We start from the raw sequence: 18,840 nt of genomic DNA, 5'->3' as shown, positions 1-18,840 counted from the left end.
ACCCTCTCCATTGCCTGCACATCCTTCTTCAGATATGGGGTTCAAAACTGCTTGCAATACTCAAATGCAGTCTGACCAGTACCTTATAATGCCTCAACATTGCATCCCTGGTTTTATATTCTTGTCCTCTTGAAATAAATGCTCGTATTGCATTTGCCTTCCTTACTATTGAATCAACTTGCAAAGGAATCCAACACCAGCACTCCCCGGCCCCTTTGCACTTCCGATTTCTGAATCCCCATTTAGAAAATAGTCTATGCCATTATCCCTACCTCCAAAATACATGACTCCGCACTTTGCTACGGGGTATCCATCTGCCACTTTGCCCACTCTCCCAACCTGTCCAAGTCCTTCTACAGAGTCCCTGTTTTCTCTTCATTACCTGCCCCTCCACCTGTATTCTTATCATCTGCAAACAGTCCCAAAACCTTCAATTCCATCATCCAAATCATTGATATACAACGTGAAGAGTAGCGATCCCAGCACCAACCTCTGCGGAACTCCGCTAGTCACTGGCAGCCAACTAGAAAAGGCCCCCTTTATTGCCTCTCTTTCCCTTCTACCATTCAGCCAATCCGCTATCCACGCTAGTATCTTCTGATATCATGGGCTCTCTTTTTCATTTTATTTCCATATAGGTGCAAGAGTAGGCCATTCGGCCCTTTGAGCCAGCACCTCCATTCAATGTGATCATGGCTGATCATCCACAATCAGTACCCATTCCTGCCTTCTCCCCATATCCCCTGACTCTGCTATCTTTAAGACCCCTAGCTAGCTCTCTCTTGAAAGTATCCAGAGAACCGGCCTCCACCGCCCTCTGAGGCAGAGAATTCCACAGACTTACAACTCTCTGTGTGAACAAGTGTTTCCTCATCTCCATTCTAAATGGCTTACCCCTTATTCTTAAACTGTGGCCCCTGGTTCTGAACTCATCCAACATCGGGAACATGTTTCCTGCCTCTTGCGTGTCCAAACCCTTAATAATCTTATATGTTTCAATAAGATTCCCTCTCATCCTTCTAAATTCCAGAGTATACAAGCCCAGCCGCCCCATTCTCTCAGCATATGACAGTCCCGCCGTCCCGGGAATTAACCTTGTGAACCTACGCTGCACTCCCTCAATAGCAACTTATGCAGCACTTTATCAAAGGCCTTCTGAAAATCCAAGTAAACAACATCCACTTACTCTCCTTTTATATTCTATTTATTTCCTGAAAGAATTCCAACAGGTTCGTCAGGCTAGATCTCTCTTTCACAAAGTCATGCTGACTTCGGTCTATTTTATCACGTGCTTCTAAGTCCTCAGAAACTTCATCTTTTATAATGGACTCTTAACTCTTATGTCCCTGAATACTTTGATTATCTGAAATCTAATGTCAGATTTTAAATTGCCAATTCATCTTTGAAGGAACCACCAAATTTCTCGTTTTCTCGGTTGAGCTTCACCATAACATAACTGACCTGAACCATTCAGAAGCAGAAATTCTCATGGCCTGTCTTCCTCAACGTCCCCCACATCACTGCTGTTAAATTTCCCTTGACCAGAGAAGTAATTATTAGAGTAGAAATGTTGGTCACACCATATCGATAGCATAGTTTGCAGTGTGGGTTTAAATTTAAGGAACGTCGAAGATACGGTAGAACTCCAATGATCTGCCATTTGACCATTTGGAAATCCCGATCATTTGGGATCCGAGCAGATCATGTTTCCCCCACTCACCAGGCTCCTGGTTCCCACACCCCCTTTGTAGTTACTGGGAAATTTATTATAATATACATTCAATCTTTTTTTAGAAAAAAATTAAAAATGTGTGGGGTATTTAATGGGAATTATGTCCAGAGGTCTGGAAAATCAAGTTTCACTCCACAATCATGAGTGCTAAATTATTGGAGCTTTACTATATTTTTAAACCTGTTTCCGGTAAATATTTTGATCCTCATTTTTTTTAAATTTATGAATTGTTTATAATCCACTAAATAAAATGCAGAATGACAAAATGAAAAATGTCTTGTTAATTAGAGATTGTTGTCTTCTGGGTTGAAATCCATGTCCATAATCCTCAAATTTGGAAGATAATTGTTGCCAGTGTCTAATCCATCCCACAGTCTCAAGCAACACTATTACATTACCTCTATTCTTTGGCTTCTGGTTTAAAGTTTGAATTCCACATTTTATTTTCGTCTTGCTTTGCCCATTTATTTGCTGCTTGTTTTGTGACTTTTAATTTGATTCTGGTTGTCTGTGACAGGGCAGCCCAGTGTTTGGCACGAGTGGGCAAGAAGAATTGACCAAGCGCCTTGCGGAGCTTGAATTGAGTCGCGAGCTGCTGGATGACCTGGGAGATGAGCAGGACTGGTTTGAAGAAGACTTTGGACTAAGCTCTCGCAAAGTGCAGCAGCCAGGGCCAGAACTGGAACCACAGTTAACCAAGGCTGTGGCTCTGAAAGTCCATGAAGAACAACATTTATCTGTACCTCATGATGCACTGGAGGTCGAGAAGTTGGTCCATGCAGCTGCTGAAGAACTTTGGAAGTGGCAAGAGCTGGCACACGATCTGTGGGATTTTCAGTTGCCCCAGGATTATTTTGGGAATAACAAAGGCCAAGATGTAGAGAGTGTCAGTAGAAGAGTTTATTGTGAGGTGAGCACCAACTCTTGAATTCAAAGACAAGTTGTATCTCACTACTTTGCTAAGGAGTATACCATGGGTGATGTGTAAGAAAGCACTGCAAATGCTGGTTTAAATTGAAGGTAGACACAAAATGCTGGAGTAACTCAGGTCGAGACCCTTCAGACTGTGGCTGATGCTGTACAGTGAGTTAAGATGACCATATACATAACTAATATATTATTAAATGGAAGTCAGGCAGCACAGAATCAGAATCATCAGCCCACTTTGTCCATGCCAACCACCAAATACCCATCTTAACCGCACTTGGCCCTTGACTGTGACATGCCTCCATGTGCTTCAATTCTTTTACTTTTGCTCAGTTTCTAGTTTCACCAATTAGAGAGTATTCCAGTTTCTCCAAAGAGGGTGGGCCCTCTCTGTGAGACCCGTCTCTCATAGTTCTACCTACTCATTGACTCCGCTCATCCTCCTGCTTTGGGTAATTTCTCATGCTTTCTTCCAGCCATTCTTTATCAATATCTTTATAAGCTCCTTTTCGTGCCTTACATTTGCTCTTTTGTCACTGTTTTTGCCTACCAGCATAAATATTAAACATTTTTGTCTCATAATCCTTCACCATCAGACCATATTTTATTCTTGGTGTGAAAAGTCCTGCTCAAATCTGCTTTGATACCATTATGCTTCTTCTCCTCTGTGTTACTAAAATTGCACTACAAATACTTGACAATGATGCAGAATATTACAACTAATGTTTTAATGAGCCAATCATTTTCTCCTCACACTTATGTTTTGTCTCAATGTTAAAGTCATCTGATTACCTTCCTTTGTGGCCGGCCTTATTTATTACTCCTAAAAGAATGTACATGTGATCACTATTGTACCTCTTTCTAACTATTAAACATTTCATTCCAGATGTACAACTTTTCCTTATACTTCAGGAATGGATTATATTAGATTTCTATGAATTAAACTGCATCCTCTAACTTCCCATTATGCTGCCTATCTATGACCTGTGGTCTTTAACAATTATCATAATTTCAGTTCCTCCCATTCCTCTTTTGTGTCTCTGATTCCTAGGCCTGTTTTTGAATGAAATGTTAAAGGGCAGTCCAAATTAAAACCTGTGAATCCTTGCTCTTCATCTGATACTTTACCTGAATCATAACAGAATTTTAGAAGTTGATTACTTTTTTCTCTTGTCTGAATGATGCTTGAATGATAGTGATGATTCATCTAATTTTAAGTTTCAGAGAATTTTTTTGCACAGTGGTGCCAATCCACGGAAGTTAGGGTACTGTTATAAGTATAGGAGTTGGAACCTTATGTCACCAGTTGTACGAGTATAGAAGTTGGGGCGTTACGTCACGGTCATACAAGCTGACAGTGAAGCTGCACTTGAGGATTGTGTTCAGTTTTGGTCACCTTCTTTAGCAAAGATGCATTAAACTAGAAAGAGTGCAGTGAAGGTATACGAGCATGTTGCCAGGATTCGAGTGCCTGGTTCATAGGGAGAGATTAGACTTTATTCCTTGGAGTGCAGGAGGTTGAGAGATAGAAACATAGAAACATAGAAATTAGGCGCAGGAGTAGGCCATTCAATATGATCATGGCTGATCATCCAACTCAGTATCCCGTACCTGCCTTCTCTCCATACCCTCTGATCCCCTTAGCCACAAGGGCCACATCTAACTCCCTCTTAAATATAGCCAATGAACTGGCCTCGACTACCCTCTGTGGCAGAGAGTTCCAGAGATTCATCACTCTCTGTGTGAAAAAAGTTCTTCTCATCTCGGTTTTAACTATGGATGATCTATGGAGGTGTATCAAATCATGTGGGGAACAGTTAGAGTGAGTGCAGAGTCTTTTTTCCAGGGTAGGGGAATCGAGAACTAGACGGCACGAGTTGAAGATGAAGTAAAGATTTAATAGTCACCGTGGCAACATTTTCACACAGAGTATCTTGAGTATATGGAACTAGCTGCCAGAGGAAGTACTTGACACTGGTATAATGACAACATTGAAGAGACACCTGGACAGGTACATGGGTAGGAAAGGTTTAGAAGAATATGTGCCAAACACAGGAAAATGGGACTAGCATAGATTAATGGGACTAACTAACTGGAGCTGCTCACATGGATGAGTTTGCCCTAACGGCATAACTCCATACTATATGACTATTCTATGGCACTTTTGCATGAACATAATTCTGTATTTATCCCTTGATTCATAGTTAATATTCATGCAATAATGCATTTTGCATTGCTTTTCTTTATTGTTGGGAATTATAAATGTCGTGTTTATCTGGAATGAGAGAAACTAGTTAATCTCTTTCCTTTTCCAGGCTGTATTTAATCTAACAAGAGAGATTTTCAGCGAGATTTTTGCAGAAGACCCCAATGTCAGGCAGCCCCCATGGATGAAATCCAGCAGAAACAGCTCTACTTATTTCAGGCGAGTGAAGAATCCGCAGGATATCAGTGAAGTAAAGGTAAGAACTTTGAAGTAATCTTTGGTTATCAGTAGTATAGTATTATAGTGTTCTAGCTGAATTGTGCAGACTGCATTAGCAAATGACTTTGATTTTGCAAAGTGGCCTCACACCTTGCTGGTCATTGATATAATTATACTTCATATCCAAAACACAGTAGAAATTACTCCTGTTTTTTCTTAGCTCAACATTTTATATTTTCTTCATGCATCTCCAATGTATAGATTTTTGTATAAACTTGTAAACGTGTGTAACTTTTCTCAGCTTCGTACCAAAATACTTTTATAAAAACAAAACACCCTTATATTCTTAAATGTTGCACCTATTAAAGTAAGTTAGCATGATGTTTCACTAATGACTAATCTCACTTAATGAATGCCACAATAGAGAGCACCCAGCACACAGATGAGATAGTATATCTTAAATTTTGTTTATAAAACAGATCATTAATTGTCAATGGACCTGCAAAATAACAAAGTAATTTTACAGTTAACATTGGATGAACCATTCTTTTTCCCCTCAAAGACACATTGCTGATTATTATTAACTAGGAATTATATGGTCTTTGTGGGTGGTGCAGAAGGATGCTGTCTGGATTAGACGCTATTGGCTATAAGGAGAAGTTGTCCAAACTTGGATTACTTCTCTGGAGTGTGGGGTCTTTTTCCCCCAGGGTGAAAATTTCAAATACTAGAAGGTCAAGCTATAAAGTAAGGGGGAGAGTTTAAAGGTAATGCACTAGACGGGTTTTTCTTTACAAGGGAATGATGGGTGCACAGCCAGAAATGGTTGTACACAATGGCACCAAAGACATAGGGAGGTAAAATAATTGAGGTCCTGTGGGATGAATATGGGGACTTGTGCAAAAGGTTAAAAAGTAGGAACTTGAGGGTATTCATCTCTAATTACTCCCTGTGCCACATGGTAGGAATAAGATGATAGGACAGATGAATGCATGGTTGAAGAGTTAGGGCAGGGATTCTGATTTCTTGACCAGTTAACAAGGTCAGCTTAAGCTGAGCAGCTGAAAGCAGTTAGCATCTTGGAGTGCCTGGTCCTCGTGGGTATATTAAAGGGAAGGCAGGCACCAACAGAGAGACCATTTTGGGAACGGCCATGTCGAGTGCCGTTGCGTTGTGGAGGATAAATGCTGAGGATTTAAGTTCAGAGTTCGGCGTGGAGGCTGAGTAGAGGGTGATGAGGCAATATGGTGCAGGCTGTGTTTTTCCTTTATCTATTACTGTAGAAATGGCAGCTAGTGACGTAGAGATTGCAGGGATAGCAGGGGTATGCTCCTCCTGTACGATGTGGAAAGTCCACGACACTTCCACTGCCCCTGAACACTGCACTGAACGAGCTGTTGGATTGAATTGCATTTATTTCCATGCAAGAGGTCAGATGGATAAGGTGGATGAACTAGGTTTAGATTTATTATTGTAACATATACCAAGGTACAGTGAAAAGCTTTGTTTTGCATGCTATCCAAACAGATCTGATATACCATATATGTTTATAATCAGTTCAAATTCAAGTACAATCAATTGAGCAAAGGGAAAGATAAAGAGTGCAGAATATAGTTCTCCGCATTGTAGTGCATCAGTTCCTTAGATAAAGTCCAATATCCCCAATCCGATAATGGTGAATCGAACAGTACCCTGGCTTATGGAAGGACTGTTCAGAAGCCTGATAACTGAACGGGAAGAAGCTGTCCCTGAATCTGGCGATGCTTGCTTTCAATGCATGTGCGACTGGGAGGCTAAGTGAGGGACAGGACTAGCAGATTCCTTAAAATTCCTTCACTTTTGTTTCTTTAAATTTCCACAATGCTTTATTAATCTGAACTCTACCAGTACCTGTGAGCAGCCTGCTACCCTCTGGTGGTGTAATAGAATGTGATTCCACAAACGATTTCCAGTTTGTTGCAGAGGTATTTGAGTTTATCTTCAGTCTGAAATGCTTATCACTCACATAATAAATTTGACTGGTGCTTTGAGTTTTCCACACATTGAATAGTGACAAATAAGATCAAAATAAGAAATTGGCAGACCAAAACTGTTGAGAGAGGATAGAATGGTTGGGGGCTATGTTGTCAGTGTTCTGAAAAGTGACAACCATTTATCATATACTTCTGCCCACAGACTTTCATTTCCAATGAAGTCCTGAAGTTGTTTGGGATCAGTAAAGAACAAGACCACAAGACCGACTGGCAAAAAATGATGAAATTTGGCAGGAAGAAACGGGACAGAGTTGATCACATTCTGGTAAATCCAAAGTCTCATTTTCTAAAGCTGTATAGTTTTACTTGGCTCTATTTAATTAAAACTAAGGACAGCATCTTTGCACACGTGACCCCAACAGATTGCAAATGGTATAGGATATGTTTTTTTGCCTGTTTTCTTTGTCTATACATAGAAAATAGTTCCGTTTTCAAGTTAAACTGAAAATTAGGAACTTTTCAAAATTGTATTATATGTTACCTAATGATAGCACCACTTTGAATATAAATACATCAGATGCTCAAGAAAAATATCTCCTTCAAATTGCATACCATCTGGAGACACTGCTGTTCCTTTATGTCACTTGTTCAAAAAAATCCTGGATTCCCTCCCCTCTTGCAGTACTGGGGGAGTAATGTTCCCAGAAGACTGCATCTTTTCAGTAGGAGAGGGTTGGGGAAAGCAATAAGTGGCAGCCTTGACAGAGATTCATGTATCCACTGCATGTGTTTTTAAAGCCTCCTTGCTAAACCCTTAAAAATACAACATAGTGGTTTATTATTCCATGTTGGGTCTAGATACAAACCAAAGCGTTTGATATGCTGCTTTGGAAAAGTGTCTCTGTCTTAGCAGCATTATGCTAATCTTTTTTTCTACGCAGGACATGTGTCTGGCCTGTGAGTGACATTATTATCCCTGAACAGTTTGTGTTCCTGCTCTTTATCCTCAATACTCCAAAAAGGATAAAGAAATCTTTTAAATAGCCTATTTTGAACTGGATTTAATTATCCAATTCCAGAGAAATGTACCCCATCGTGTTCATCTCAGTGTTGTGAATTCTAATGGTGACCCACTGCGGGGTGCTGAAATCATGATAAAAGACCATAGGAAATTCTGTCCTCAAACCTGTTTCATCAATCAATAAGATCATGGCTAATCTGTAGTAACTCCACTACATGTCTTGTTTCATAATCTTGTTGCTGCCATCTAATTACACTTCAAAACAGAGATTGAGAAGATTTTTCTCAGTCCTCAGCCTTGAGCTTTTGAACCAGAACTCCAAATTTCAACAACACCCTGGAATGACCCTGACCCTCACTTGAAGCTGGTTCTGTCAACAGAATTAGTTTCTCTGTAACAAATCCCTGAATCATCTCTAAACACCTTGGTGAAACAGATCCTGAAACTGCATTCCAACAATGCAATCCAGTCAATGCATCTCTTTATAATTTAATCTTTTAAACCCTAATATCATTTGATTCAAGATACCCACTGATATTCCACCAGACTCTCTGGAGCTTCTATCTAACATAATACTGCTGTTTGGAATGTGGGCACCCTAGAACCTTGAGGTTGAGGCAATCCTGAAGTTAGGATAAGCGTTAGATTAAGACTATGTACAAACTAGGTGTAAGATAGTTTAGCTGTACCATATCGTCTTTTAAACATAAATACAATATCTCCTTTTGCAGGTCCAGGAGCTTCATGAGGAAGAAGCTCAATGGGTCAATTACGACGAGGATGAGCTGTGTGTGAAGATGCAGTTGGCAGATGGGATTTTTGATGCCCTGATAAAAGACACAATAAACGTACTAAATCAGATTCACGAGAAACGGTCAAAGCTCACTCCATCCTAACTCCGGCTCTACCATCACCAAACTGGACAACAGAAGGAACTCTGGCCTGACTGTTCTTGAGCAAGTCAAAAAGCTCCGAACCATCACATCCATTGGGTTGTCACCTGGCATGTTGATTCTTGAATGAGTCAATGGTTTTTGATACTAACCACATTCTGAAATAGGCAGCATGTGGAAGCCACAAGTGCCAATTTTACCTTCTCGTTTATATCTATTATCCCATTTATTTATCTAAACTATAGCATACTTTTGAATCAGAGATTTGCACATTAATTTTGTGATTATGCCTGTGTTTACTTTTTAAAAGAATGTGATTGTGTATCTTGAGGTGCTATGGTATCAGTGTTTGGTATTTTGCTCGCTCTGAGAGTTGAATGACTGATAGATACCATGCATTGAGGATAAATGTGATCTCTGGGTTAGAAATGTATCTGCATGATTGAAGTGGAGGCCAAAAAGATTGTTTGACATAGAAAAATGCTTCCTTAACTTTTGTTTTTAAATTATTTTAGAAGGAAGAACAGTGTTTTATTCAATTAAATGGGCTCTATTGAGATTATTTTACGAGAATTGTTGCACACTAAGTTGACATTTGCGATCACGTTTCGAATCAGGAGCTGTTTTAAAAGTAAGATCAATAATTTGGGTCACAACAACTTGGTGACTTGAAGTCAGTCAGTACAGTGTTTGTTCTTTGCACTCATTCGTATGCTGCACTCCAAGGTAAACCGTGTGCCTGAAGAAAGATTCCTTGGCAGAGGGAAGGAAGTGGTTTAAAAACCCTTTAAGAGATTTAAAGTTGTTTGGTGATAACTAAACAATATACAACACTGCTGCTCCCTCAGGTGGGAATTGCTCTTTTCTGTCACCTTCACTAGGTGCTGCTCCTATCCAAGTACTTGCACTCTAATGTTCTGCAAATATATCTGGTCAAGTTTTCAAACACCAATACTACTTCTGCCATCTCTTGGCTGCTCGGATCTTCTTGTGACAGTGCTGTATTTCAAGAAGTTGCCTGTCAAAGTAGATGCAAGATCTCAGATTCGCTTTCTTGAGAAACACAAGACTGACCTCACTGAACCAAGATTAATCCTTGACTCTCTATCACTGCACATGACACAATACGTTTTTAATTGACTGAGTGGTCAGTTGCTTTCCAACTTGCACTCAGTTTCAACATAGAGCTAACCTCTACCTTTGATACCAAGTGCAAGATGCTGAATGCATGGTTGAGAAAATCACCAGTCTTGATGAGGAGAGTGATATTTTTCAGCAAGGCTCTCGAGCTGAGATGCTGGCTGACCTTTTTCCTTTTTCAGTGTCACAGCTGATATTGGTATGTTGGATATTGGTAGTGCTGCTGCCTCATGGTTCCTCTCACTCAGGTTCAATTCTGATCTTGTGTGCTGTCTGTGTGGAGAATGCACATTCTCACCATGATGCTGGGCTTCTCCCAGGTGCTCCAATTTCCTCCCACATCCCAAAGGCATGTGTTGGTAGTTTAATTGGCCTCTGTAAATTGCCCCTGGTGTTTATGTGTGGAGTAGAATCTGGAGGGAGTTGATTAGAATAGGTTACATGGAATGAGTGTGGGTATGGGATTGACTAGATGGACCAAGTGGCCTTCTATGTTGAAGGGAAAGATAGTAATGTAGAAATAGCCTGGGAATGTGGCTGCTCTAACATGACAGGTTGGGAATGCAATCTGAACATTGTGGGTTGGTTCCACTTGGAGTAGGTAAACAATGTTTCAGATTGCTTTGAGGTTAGTTATTGCGGATGCATATTTTTCAATGCTCAGTTAACATCTTTGGTTGTCTCCTACTCTCTTTCCCCCTCTCTTGTAATTATCAGCGTACCAAAGGAGCTGGAGCAGCATTGCAAACGTGCTTCTTACCAAACTGTTTGCTACTAAACAAAACCCCCATGTTCACTGACTGCTGGAGTAACACAATGCTGGTTCTGGTTGACAGTCCCTTCAGACATGGGTTGAAATGCAAACCACAGGATTCAAGCCAAGAATTGATAAACACAACTTACTCAGTAGTTAGTTAGTGCTTTAATCCTCAGCCTGTTCAGGGATGTTATGACCAGTTTATCCATAGGGCTCGATTTTAAAATAATTGCCTTAGTTACTTGTACACTGTACAGGCTTTCTCAAGTATATATGTGGCACAAGTTCTAGGCTGCTCGATGACACAATAAGATAATGAAACCTATTTATTAAGAACTTGAAGTTCAAATGCTGCTGTGCTCAGTGCTGTTCCTTGTCTCCCATTACATTGTGCCCGGTCTCTTTCACTCTGCTGGGTAGACTAATACAAGGGGACTTGCCTAAGTGTACTATATAGTGCAGAGCTACACAAAGGAGTACTTGACTGTGTATTTGTATAATTGTGTGAATGTGTGTAAATACTGGTTGAGCATTCCTCTCTGAGGCAATTCCTTCCCTTTTGTAATTTTATGGGGAAGGGCTAATGTGTGCAGTATGGCAATGTAAAATAGGGTTTTCTGTGTATACATAACTATATATATATTTGATAACAAATTGACTTATTAATACTTAAGAATTTTGTAAATAAATCGTTATTGATTTCTAAGCAGCTTCAGTTTTTAATTTCCTTTCTCATCAGTGGCATGGTTGACGGTAATCACTTCCATAAATCAGGTAAAGGATTGTCCAGTGCATCAATGGATGAAGAGAGAATGTTCCTTGAGACAGACAATGCTTACATCAGATGAAGTCTGATGCCTAGGGCTTGTTTACCTGCCTTTACCTATCTCCAAGATGAGATGGTAGTTTTCACAATGGGATTGCCCTCTTTCACAAGGTGACACCATGTAGCTCTTTCATGTTAAAACTCTAGTTTCTCTTACCATCTCATGTCTGGGATTGCTGGAAAACATAGTAACCTTGATCTAATATTTCAGAGACTCGATTTCAAACCCTGTCATGGCAGCTATGAAATTCAATAATCTGAAATGTCTACTTTTTTAAAGGAAAACTTGTATAATAATTACCTTCAAAGGAGCAATCATCTGGTCTGACTGCCTGTGACTCCAATGCAATTGACTCATAACTGCCTTCTTAAATAGTCCCACAAGCAATTTATTTTATCTGCTACACTAAAGCAGAAAAATAATATAATCACACGGGCCAACCAACATCACAAATATATCTGGTGTCTTGTGAGTGTTGTCCAACAGGCTGTTACAATGCAGAATAATAAATCAGGACATCATATCAAGACTCATCCTTCACAATCCCTGGATACATCATGTCCACTGACAGATCAGACCCATCAAAGGTCCAAAAAGTGGAGGGGATGTCCCTTGTGCTCTCAAATGGACTACAGACCCCATGGAAGGGATACTTGATTACCTCAACTGACCTCCCTCAATTGATGAATCAGTGCTGCTCCATGGTAACATTGGCAGAAGCACTAAAAGCAGCAGAACAACCAATGTCGTTCACCTGGAGACTCAAGTGCCCCTCGTCAAGATTGGATTGGGAGCATCACCACGGATGGAGCTGACTGAGTTCTGAAGGACAGTACTGTTTTTGCCATGTGGTCAGTAAAGCAGTAAGAGGTAAAAACCTTGCCCTCAACAGACTACCTGCAGCTAATGTGACACAACATGGCAACAGTGGTGGAAATGACAGTCTTGATTTGGAGTCACAGCAGAGAAGCAGGCCTTTCAATAACCCATTATAGGCCCAGGATCGAACCCAGGTCCCTGGCGCCGTAAGGCAGCAACTCTACAGCTGCGCCACCGTGTCAGAGCACGTTTGTGGGTTGAACTTCAATTTCTGCACTATTTGGGGCAGGGTTATCCTCGGTCCTGTCAATGCCCCCCCTAATATACGCTTCTTGAGCAGGCAGCAACAGACAAAATCCCCCAATACAAGTATTCAATAACACTTCTAAAACACTCAATTGTTCACAGAACATTCTGCTCCATCCTGGGATCAAGGCGGGCACGATACAAAGAACATTTTGTTCTCGAAATCCTGTCAAACTTTCGTGAGTTTTAGTTAAATTCTCTCCTCCTCAAATATAATTATCCTGCCCGCAAAAGATTATCACTGTACTTTAACGAGGTTTCATAACAGTCCCCCCAGTAATAATTCAGAAGATCAAGGCGTTCATCTTAGTAACTTGCTTGCTGATTTTGTCTGCTTTCAAATAAAACCGGTGTTGAATTTAACAGCGTCACAATCCCAGACATTGACACGTAGGGAACAAGCTCTCGGCCTCCTGCCGACTCTGCGGATATCTCAGTGTGGAACTTGCCCCTACTCCTGCAACCAAAAATGAGTGAGTCACAAGCCAACTGCGCTTTTCCACGCGGTGTAAATTTCTGGTCGAGTCGCACCGTGAAGCTGTAGCTGAACGTGGAGACCGTCGGCTGCACAGACACCCTGCTGTTTTCGCTTTCGGGCTGCACACTCCCCGGGACTTTGCGCTGGCTCTGGGTCCCCAACTCAGAGGGCAGCTGCCGCTGGGATACACCTCCCGGTGTGTGGGAGGGAGAGAAACCCAGCAGGTGGCTTCGATTCCCTAATGTCACAGGAAACGCAGCTCGGGCACCCGGTGTAATGCAATGTGGAAACGGGATTTTAGGCACATAGTCTCACACAGATGTGTGTATCCCAACTGGGGCCTCTCTGTGAATACGAGTTGTGACATCCAGTTGACCAGTCTGTCATATGTACAAGTACCCTGTACAATGATGTGCAGGTACGGTGAAAAGCTTGTTTGCAACAGCATCACAGGCACATAGTCTCAACCAACAAAAAAATGTACATATATTCTGCAAGGTAGTGAAAAGAAAAAGACTGCGAAACAAAAACAAGACTGTAAAACCAAATACAAGTCACAAATAAGTCCATATAGTACAGTTCTGTGTCTGAAGTACCCTTAGGGTTGTGATAGTTAGTTCAAAACCCTGATGTTTGTTGAAAAGTAGTTCCTGAACCAGGTGGTGTGGGAATTCTGGCTTCTGTACCTCCTGCCAGACGATAGCAGGAAGCATTGCCCGGATGATAGATGTTGCATTCTACAGACAGAGCCTCATGTAGGTGTATAATAGCATGAGGGAAATAGATAGAGAGAATGCACAGTGTTTGTCCCAGAGTCTGAAACCAAGAAGTAGAGTGCATAGCTTAAAAGTGAGGGGGAAGATTTAGTGGTGAGCTGAGGGGCAACTTTTTCACACAGTTGGGTGTATGGGACAGGCTGCCAGATGAAGTAGTTGAGGCAAATACTATTGAATTGAATTGAATTGAATTGAATTGAATTGAATCCTTTATTTGTCATTCAGACCTTTCGGTCTGAACGAAATGTCGTTGCCTGCAGCCATACATGTAATAATAAACAACACACAATAAACACAAATTAACATCCACCACAGTGAGTTCACCAAGCACCTCCTCACTGTGATGGAGGCAAAAGTCTTAGGGTTGCTGTCTCTTCCCTCCTCTTCTCCCTCTGCGCTGAGGCGATACCCCCCGGGCGATGGTAAGTCAGTCCCGCGGTTCAAGCTCCGCGGCCCGGGGGTGGTCGAAGCTGCCGCCCTCCAGTCCAGCGGACGCAGCTGTTGCCACGAGAGCTCCGGAAAACAGGCATCAACCTGTGACCCGCGAGCTCCCGACGATGTCATCCACTGGCCCGCGGCCGAGCCCCGGATTCAGGTCGCCGCCGCCTCAGCCACCGGAGCACCGTCTCCGCCCCGCACCGGGCCACCCCCACGGGAGCGTCTCAGCCCCGCACCGGGCCGCCCACACGGCAGCGTCTCAGCCCCGCACCGGGTTGCCCTCACGGGAGCGCCTTCCAGCCGGGAGCCGGGCCGCCCTCACAGGAGTGTCTCAGCCCCGCACCGTCAACCCTCACCGGAGCGCCGAGTCGTGCCGCTGCCCGAACGCCGCCGCAGCTCGAAGATGGCCAGCCTCGCGTTGGTAAGTCCTGGCTGGCTCTACCTCCGGATCCTCGTGGTCGGTCGCAGGTTGGAGGCCGCCAGCTCCGCCATTAGGCCTCAGCTCAGACGGGGGAAGAGAAGGGGGATACGACAAGAAAGTCGCATTCCCCCCGAAGGGAGAGACAGAAAGCCCTGTTTCACCCCCCCTCCCCCCCCACACATAACACAACCTAATAACCAAAAGTTTAACTGAACAAGACAAAAAAAACAACACAAAAAAGTAAAAACAGACAGACTGCAGGCGAGCCGCAGCCGTTTCACAGCGCCGCCACTTCCGGAATATGTGCGGCGCTGCGCTATAGCAATATTTAAAAGACATTTGGGTAGGTACATGAATAGGAAAGACTTAGATTGATATGGTCCAAATGTGGACTAGCTTAAATGAGACATGTTGGTCAGCATGAAGGTGTTGGGCTAAGGGACCTGTTTCCATGCTGTGTGACTCTATGACTCTGAGTGATGCATCATCATTGCCACATATTTTATCCACGTTTACCTTGTAGGAGTTGATAGAGTACAATCTGTGCCACTGCTGTCGAGCATCTGTTCAGCTTAGTCTGAAATGTGTCTTCACGTTGACTTTTAGTAAGTCCTTCCTGGGCTCTTGTGTGACTCTGCACGGTTAATCTTAAATGCCAAAGTAGATTCTGAATCTATTGATTCATCCAGAACTCGTGGTTGAAGAAGACTTGGATTTTTTTTTGTAGGTGTACGTTCATCCACAAATATATTTCTCGGTGATGACTTGCATATTAATTTGGGCCCTCTAATGAATCTTTGCACGAGACTCAGTCCTGCGATTCGAAGCAGTCCTGTAAGTACTCCTCTGGTTCGGCGATGGGCATCTTAGGTGATCCCATGGAACAAGGGTGTTTCATTTTCACTCCAGTGTCTCGAGTCATGAGGAGGCTGATGTGTGTGGCCAGTGTGGGGAACTCCAGACTCACAGACTAGGGGACCCACAGACAGGTGGTGGAGTGGGTGGGTAGCGTGTGCATTATGGCACTCTAGCCACTAGTGGCCGTCTGTGTCCTCGTGGTACATGAACCCAAGGTAAACAACAACCTGTAGGCTTCTCCTTAATTTTAAGCCTTCATAGGCTGGAGATTCCCAGGAGAGGTTGGGTATGGCTTAGAGCACATCTTTGAAGCTGTTCCTTTGTCTACCTGCTAAGCTCTTCCCATAGCACAGCTTGGTGACGGTTTTGGGAGTCCGGTGTCAGATGTGCAAACAGTGTGACGTGGCTGACAGAGTAGAGGCACATGAGATGACAGATGCTGGAATCTGGAGCAAACAAAACAAACTACTGGAGGAACTCAGCGGGTTCAATAGTGTCAGTGAAGGCAGAGGGATGTTATACTGCCTATGATCTATGATCTAAGTCCCATTGAGTAGTGTAAATGGGAGAGTTGCCCAGTGGGAACTCTGCCTGCACCTGCTGTATACAATGAGGCATAGGGAATACAGACATGCAGGCAGCAGTCTGAGGTGGAGGATGGACAGTTTGTAAATGGTGCAACAAGCTGCCAGTAGAGTGTGACAGTCTGGAATCTGACCTCGAAGCTCGTGTTAGTCTGCAGTAAGTTCCTGGTGAAGTCGATGTTGTGGCAACCTCAATTGCTTTTGCAATGGTTTGGGGGGGGGGGGAGGGGGAGGGTTTGATGGCTGACCTGATGCCCTGCTTGTGCTGGCGACCCTACAGTATAACCAGATGAATGTGAGATTCCTGTGGCTCAGATCGCCCCACATTAACTCGTGATTTCCTACTTGTTTACCAGGTCGTGTGAATATCCCCAAGCTGTTAAACAACAATATATTTGTGGATTTCTTAAACACCTTTCTCAACTTACCGGTGAGTGATGGTCTTCTGTACGGATCCCCTTCACCTGCCAACACAGGCAAATTGAAGGGCCGGTAACACATTGAGGGATTGGGGGGGGGGGGGGGAGAGTTCCGATAGGCGCGCCAGGTATTAATCCATTTTAAATGATGCTGTTCCCATAGTATCTTGCTCAAAACAAAAGGAGATCTGTGGTCCACGCATCATCTGTGGAGGGAAATGGAAAGCGGATGGTTTGGGTAGAGAATCTTCACTGTTGCAGTACTGAGGGAGTGCCACACTGCCGGAGATGCCACCTTGTTGCTGTGGCCTTACAGTGCGTCCCTATCTATCCCCTCTGCTGCTTTCGAAAACATTTCTTCCACGCAGAAGGGTTAACTCTCATGTCACAAGAACTCCAGAATATCGGATTAGGAGAAGGCCACTCGGCCCCTCAAACCTACCCCATCATTCATTATGAAGACAGACACAAAAAGCTGGAGTAACTCAGCGGGACAGGTAGCATCTCTGGAGAGAAGGAATGGGTGATGGTTCGGGTGATGTTAGTTGATCTGTCCCAGGACTCACCTCCTCGTTTGTGCCTGTCCCCTACAGCCCTCAATTCCATGGCCTTTTATAAGTTTGTCTACTTTTTCTTTAAATACCCCCAGATATCCCCGCTCCACAACACTGGGTCCCGAGCAATATTTATTCCACAATCCAATCTTCTCATTAAACGGTCATTCTTTCATTGCTTTTTGTGCGTACTGACTCAACACGTCAGGCCAAGTAGCATCTGTGTGAAGAGGAACAGAGATATTTCAGAATGAAGATTTATTTTAGATTTTCAGCATCTGAAGATTTTTACTGACTGATTTGCCAGTGAGCAATATTTGTGCTGCATTTAAGTGTTACTATGATGCCTTTTCTATGGTTAGCTCTCAGTGGCTGAGGTTTGCCAAGCAATGTTCATTGAAAGAGATATCCCTGTGAGAAGTGGCAGTAACTGTGCTGTGGTTTGGTTTTCAGGTATTTGGACAGACTCCAATCTATATTTTAAAAGACAAATCTTGGGAGCTTCACCCTGAACTGCCGTCCAACCTGGTGAGTCTGCACCGTGTTCACGTATGTGTTCAAACAGAACGTTTCTCCAGCAGAGCAGCTCATGGTGAAGCTGAGCAACGTGTGTTACAGAGACCCACAGCCGGTGAGATCTGCCCTGGCAGTCCTGCACTCTGGAACACAGACATCTACAGGAGATGGGAGCTTGAAGAGTGTGAATATGAGGGTGTGGGGACGTGAGTGCCTATCGGTGTGAGTGTGGGGGTGTGAATGTGAGGGTGTTGGTGTGGGGGGGTGGGTGTGACAGTGAGCCTCAGGGCATGATTGTGTGGGTGTGAGTGTGACCGTGGGTGTGAGGGTGTGAGTGTGACAGTGTGACTGAGGTGTGGGTGTGTGTGTGTGACAGTGTGAGTGAGGGTACAAATGTGAGGGTTTGAGGGTGAGGGAGTGAGTGTGGAGTCTCAAGAGACGAGTGTTTTATTGTCATATGTCTTGAAACGGAGCAATGAAAATCTTGCTTGCATCAGCGTAAGAGATATGTAAACAAGTATTCAATGTATTTGAGGATGTGAATGGTGTGATGATGTGAGCGTGAGGGAGTGAGTGTGATGGTGTGGGTGTAATGGTGAGTGTGTGGGTGTAATGGTGAGTGTGTGGGTGTAATGGTGAGTGTGTGGATGTAATGGTGAGTGTGTGGGTGTAATGGTGAGTGTGTGGGTGTAATGGTGAGTGTGTGGGTGTAATGGTGAGTGTGTGGGTGTAATGGTGAGTGTGTGGATGTAATGGTGAGTGTGTGGATGTAATGGTGAGTGTGTGGGTGTAATGGTGAGTGTGTGGGTGTAATGGTGAGTGTGAGGGTGTAATGGTGAGTGTGAGGGTGAGGATGCAAGTGTGCTGGTGAGGGTGTGAGTGAGAAAGTGCAAGTGCGAAGGTGTGTGTGTGTGTGTGTTGGTGTTGGTGGATGTGAGTGGGTGTGAGCAAGTATGAATGTGTGAGTGAGCTTGTG

At 43.2% G+C, this 18,840-nt stretch overlaps 2 protein-coding genes across 7 annotated transcripts in view; both read left to right on the top strand.

Annotated features, from left to right (window-relative positions):
- The window catches only part of cep350 (centrosomal protein 350), a 120,227-nt gene extending 108,650 nt beyond the window's left edge, over positions 1–11,577 (top strand). For all 6 annotated transcript variants that reach the window (XM_033028348.1, XM_033028347.1, XM_033028346.1 and 3 more), the window contains 4 exons: positions 2,250–2,642; positions 4,975–5,121; positions 7,260–7,382; positions 8,810–11,577. In XM_033028348.1, coding sequence (XP_032884239.1) covers positions 2,250–2,642; positions 4,975–5,121; positions 7,260–7,382; positions 8,810–8,974 — 828 coding nt within the window. In that variant the 3' untranslated portion in view covers positions 8,975–11,577. The remainder of the gene's footprint in view (positions 1–2,249; positions 2,643–4,974; positions 5,122–7,259; positions 7,383–8,809) is intronic.
- LOC116978117 (regulator of G-protein signaling protein-like) overlaps positions 10,720–18,840 on the top strand; it is a 34,245-nt gene continuing 26,124 nt past the window's right edge. The window contains exons 1-4 of the mRNA XM_033029140.1: positions 10,720–10,739; positions 12,923–12,999; positions 16,732–16,805; positions 17,802–17,876. Of these exons, the coding sequence (XP_032885031.1) occupies positions 10,720–10,739; positions 12,923–12,999; positions 16,732–16,805; positions 17,802–17,876 (246 nt within the window). The remainder of the gene's footprint in view (positions 10,740–12,922; positions 13,000–16,731; positions 16,806–17,801; positions 17,877–18,840) is intronic.

Source organism: Amblyraja radiata, chromosome 10 (genome assembly GCF_010909765.2).
Source record: "Amblyraja radiata isolate CabotCenter1 chromosome 10, sAmbRad1.1.pri, whole genome shotgun sequence".
In the NCBI taxonomy this organism is placed as follows: Eukaryota; Metazoa; Chordata; class Chondrichthyes; order Rajiformes; family Rajidae; genus Amblyraja; species Amblyraja radiata.
The sequence above is the reverse complement of the archived record's forward strand: the minus strand, read 5'-3'. Positions and strand labels throughout refer to the sequence as shown.